This window comes from Sinocyclocheilus rhinocerous, unplaced genomic scaffold (assembly GCF_001515625.1).
Source record: "Sinocyclocheilus rhinocerous isolate Xijiao unplaced genomic scaffold, SAMN03320098_v1.1 scaffold647, whole genome shotgun sequence".
Taxonomy (NCBI): Eukaryota; Metazoa; Chordata; class Actinopteri; order Cypriniformes; family Cyprinidae; genus Sinocyclocheilus; species Sinocyclocheilus rhinocerous.
This window is the reverse complement of record NW_015632746.1, coordinates 335,458-340,151: the sequence shown is the minus strand read 5'-3', so window position 1 is coordinate 340,151 and position 4,694 is coordinate 335,458. Positions and strand designations below refer to the sequence as shown.

The 4,694-nt window shown below is 38.7% G+C and overlaps 1 protein-coding gene across 5 annotated transcripts in view; it reads right to left on the bottom strand.

Annotated features, from left to right (window-relative positions):
* Positions 1-4,694, bottom strand: part of caskin2 (CASK interacting protein 2) — a 74,273-nt gene that overhangs the window by 35,988 nt on the left and 33,591 nt on the right. For all 5 annotated transcript variants that reach the window (XM_016556112.1, XM_016556111.1, XM_016556113.1 and 2 more), the window contains one exon: positions 1,564-1,615. In XM_016556112.1, coding sequence (XP_016411598.1) covers positions 1,564-1,615 — 52 coding nt within the window. Of the gene's footprint in view, positions 1-1,563; positions 1,616-4,694 lie in introns of those variants that run through there.

The window sequence follows — 4,694 nt, the reverse complement described above, 5'->3', positions numbered from 1 at the left end:
ATAATAATAATAATAATAATAAATGTTTCTTGAGCAGCAAATCAGCCAATTAGACTGATTTCTGAGGGATCATGCGACACTGAAGACTGGAGTAATGATGCTGAAAATTTAGCTTTGCATCAAAAGAATAAATTACATTTAAAATATATTCAAATTGAAAACATTGTAATAATATTCTAAAACAATAGCCTATCTTTTAATTCAGCCTTGGCAATGTAAATATCAAAACATATTTCACGCCAATATCAAATTAAGATTTTAGAAATTATGGTCACACTTTATTTTAAGGTCCAATTCTTGTTATTAGCAAACCATTAACTACAACTTTTGTCTCAATAAACTCCTAGTTTGCTGCTTATTAATAATTAGTAAGGTAGTTGTTAAGTTTAGGTATTGGGTAAGATTACAGCCGTCATCGAGTCTGTTCTGTGCACTTCAATAACTGTCTGGTTTGGTTCAGCTACAAAATCAGACATCAGAAGACTACAGAGAACGGTTCGGACTGCTGAAAGGATTATTGGTGCCCCCCTGCCTACCCTCCAAGAACTGTATACATCCAGAGTGAGGAAAAGGGCTCAGAAAATCACTCTGGATCCATCACATCCAAGCTATCTCCTTTTTGAACTTTTGCCATCTGGTCGGCGTTACAGAGCACCGAATACCAGGACAGCCAGGCACAAGAACAGTTTCTTTCCCCAGGCAATCTACCTCATGAACAGTTAATGTTCTCCCATTGTGCAATTAAAGTACAGTATGTGCAATAACCTTATACTTATTTATCACCCTAAATCCTAGTACATCCCTACAACTTTATTTTATTTTATTCTATTCTATCTATAGCACACCTGTACATACAATTTATTCTTTTGTGGTTTATATTTATGCATGTGTATTTTATTCACATCTCATTTTTATTATCTGTGTGTTGTTGTTGTCTACGTGTACTGGAAGCTTGTGACACTATAACAAATTCCTTGTATGTGCAAACATACTTGGCAATAAAGCTCTTTCTGATAAAGCTATTTTTGAATATAGTCATGCAGAATAAGTACTAATAAACAGCCAATGTGTTAATAATAGGCATGCTAATAAGCAACTAGTTAATAGTGAGAATTGGTCCCTATACTGAAGTGTTACCAAAATTATATTTTGTTATTTTTTGGACCATTAAGAACTCATTGAACTATGACATTACCTTTGCATGCAAAATTATGTATTTTCAGATTATTTTATGAGAAACATCTCATCCATTGAGCAGGTGTGTGTTATGAACATATTCCAAGGCATACTATCTGCCATGTTGGCATTGTCTTTTGACCCCAGTGCTCATTAAACTATGATATACTAGCAATAATACCAGTACACTGAGGTGTCATTAAACAAGAAACCTATAGCTCTCTGGCAGCTTTTCTAGTCAGATGACTTCTCAGTTCTTGTGACCTTATGGGAAAGTGTTGACTGGCTGCACACTTCAGAATGTCTGTGTTTTGACCTGATTATTATGCTATTATGTTATTGACCTGATTTCTTATGAGATTCACCCACAACACAACAATGACTCACCCGTCTGGATCCTGATAGTTGATGTTCAGCCTCTTTGTGGAGCCCAGTAACTCTACGACACAAGAGAAAGAACACAGAACACAAACGTCAGCTTCACATGAAGACAATCAAGATGCTGGGGCTTATATATATATATACATATTTACATCACAGCAGCATGGCTGTCAACCTCAATCGATTCAGTATAAATTCCCTTCTCCAGCTTCACTCTTGTACTAGAAGCTCATAGCTGATGTGTCAGATGAAGCAAATGAGAGGGCTGTTTGTTCATTCACTGGACGCTGTGGAATGTGTCTATATAATCGTGTGAGGTTACAGTGCTCTCGAATAAACTCTCATCAGCATGTATGAACCATCAAGTCCAATGTACAGAAACACTGGCATATTCACTTGAATTGCACAACAACCTGTAACTAGAAAACTGGACAGTTTGAAGAGAGGAGTCTGAAGTGTATGTAGTCCTTGCTAGGTAGTGTTGGGTGGTTGCTATGGAAAATGCCACCAGCAGTGCAGAAATGACAAACTGCTCACTTTAACTTTTAGGTTAAAGTTTTGAGTCGCTGCTAGGCAGTTTACATTGGTCCTTCCCATGAGAGCCCCAGAGGGAGTCTGGAATCCAGACTGATGAGAAGGTCTGAGGACCTCTGGAGATTCCTGTTAGCTTACTAGGAGATACAGGACTAAATAACACTGTCTCTTCCTGTGAACAACAAAGGGCACTTCATTAACCTCTGACCTCTGCCTGACCTCACTAGCCAGCTCAGGAGGCGTTAAACTGGCAGGAGGATGGAAAATAATAGACCACTCAATAGTGATCTTTGGGTCTTTGATCTTCAGCAATTGTGGCCCTCAAGGGAGACTATTCTGTCACTGCAAAACATGGACAGTGTCTCAAGACCATTAGCCAATATTTCACAACCCTGATACAATAAATTGTTTGCTTTATCCGTCAAAATGACGACATCTCAGTGTGGCATGTTTCACAGTGCATGTAAATGCTTTTGTAAAATATATTTTTGCAATTTTTAAAAAACTATTAATCTTCAAAAAACATCTTCTGAAAGAGATTTTTTTCAAGTTTTGCTCAAAAATGTGTAATCTACCATGGGGGATTTGTTATAATAATATTATGAAACAATTTGCAATTTCAGAATAAATACAAAAGCATTGAGATATATCAAATGAATGCTGTGAGAAGATACAAAACCATGCTACATCGCCCATCTCACTTGTGGCCTAAATTCTTTTCAATGCTACATGATAATATTATGTTTCATTATTCAATCTACATGTCTATCTACACACCAGCTTCCATTTTGTATTTCCAGAATCTTTCCCAGTAATGACAAAACAATTTAACCAGACCACAGGAACGTCACAGAAACCCACAGTGTCCGCCTAAAGGTGAATCAGTGTTTGTATTCCCAGTTCGGCGAGGTCAGAGTTCAGGACAGTGGGGGCATTGGGGTAGAATGGGACCTAGAACGCAGACACTGGATACACCCACGATGTGGAGTCACAGTGACGATCCATCACTCATCCTTATTATGAAGCTGTCACAGCAATGAGTGACCAAAACACACAAAAAAACCTTTGAAGTGAAGCTCTATAACCTCAATCCACAGGAGCAGTTAACTGACATGGTCTCAATAGAACCTAGTTACCTGCCATACATAATGAGAAGCTTTGAAGTAAAGCAAGGGCTCTTCCTTAAAGATGGAAAACCTAGGGAAATAAACAATTTTGGTTAAGATTGTGACAATCCATTAACCACTAATTTTGTACTTTGAGTTTTTTGATCATTTCATTAAAAAGAACATGCTAAAACGAGTCATTTGTTAGTGAACCTGATTACACTGGTCGTACTAAAAAAAAAAACACTCTCTTTAACATTCATGTGCAAAATGTTTATTCAAGTTATTTTTAATGCAGTTTATGAGCAAGAAAAAGCACCTCCTCTTTGGTTACCACACTGGTAAGACTGAAAATAACTACTTATTGTTTTATGCCAAAACTGGCAGGCATAAATCATAACGGGTTTCCCACCACAAGAATGCATTTGGCCATTTTTGTTCAACTCTGCTCAATCAAGGATTTTGTTGAACTGTAAAGCCGACTTCAGGTTTCTGCTCATTTCTGTGGAGTGAAGCTTGTAAACTTGAGAGTCTTTAAAAAAAAAAAAAGAAAGAAAACACTAAATTTAGGCAACCACTGACTGCTTGTATCAAAAGTAAACAATTATATGTTCAACTACAAAAGAGCAGCCAACGCCTTTCACTACTATAACTGACAATGCGTTGGAGCCAATCTGTAAACATACACACCCAAAGGAAAAGCAAGGCTCATGATTTTACCCTGCCTCTGGTGGTGGAGTCACACAGATTGTGCTCCATCTGAAACGACCCATAAGCACTGCCATATTAAAATATGACACTTCCAAAAAGCTTTGTTGCACAGGTAGTCGAACCAAAACTGCTACGGACTCCCCACATATAGGACACTTAAAGGGCACCTATTATGCAAAATCCACTTTTACATGGTGTTTGGACACAACCACAACACAACCACCCTACAATGATAAAAATCAACCCACTCCTAATTTTTTAATCCCCTTTATACCAAGTCAGTCTCACTAGGCCTGCCGTTTTGATTCTCGTGCAGTGTGATGTCACAATGCATAGGGCCGGGCCACGGGGGTTGATTGACAGCTCTGCATTGCTATAGTTTCCGCCCTCAGTGGTTCTACGCTGTCCTCCATTTTCTCCAACAAGAGTCTTCATTTTCTCCCAACATCTGAGCTGCTGAGGACGCAGTGGATTACTTTCATTTTTCAAGGTAATGCGCCTCAAAATCGACCTAAATACGTGTATCACTCCAGACCCCTTTGTGAATATCATGTCGTTATAGTGCTTAGCGTTTTAACCGTATTTGTGTGTGTACATTAAGTATTTTTTAACTGATCAGCGCCGCACTTGTGAGATTGGTTTGCGTCGTTCGTAGCGCCAGATTTGTTCGGTAGCGCGGTCGCGCTGCTCTGTAACATCGCGCTGTTTTGTCCCACTTTCAGTGCATTTGGCTTCCCATATGTACGGCTGAACACCGGTTCTCTCGCTCTCAGTCATGTTGATTCT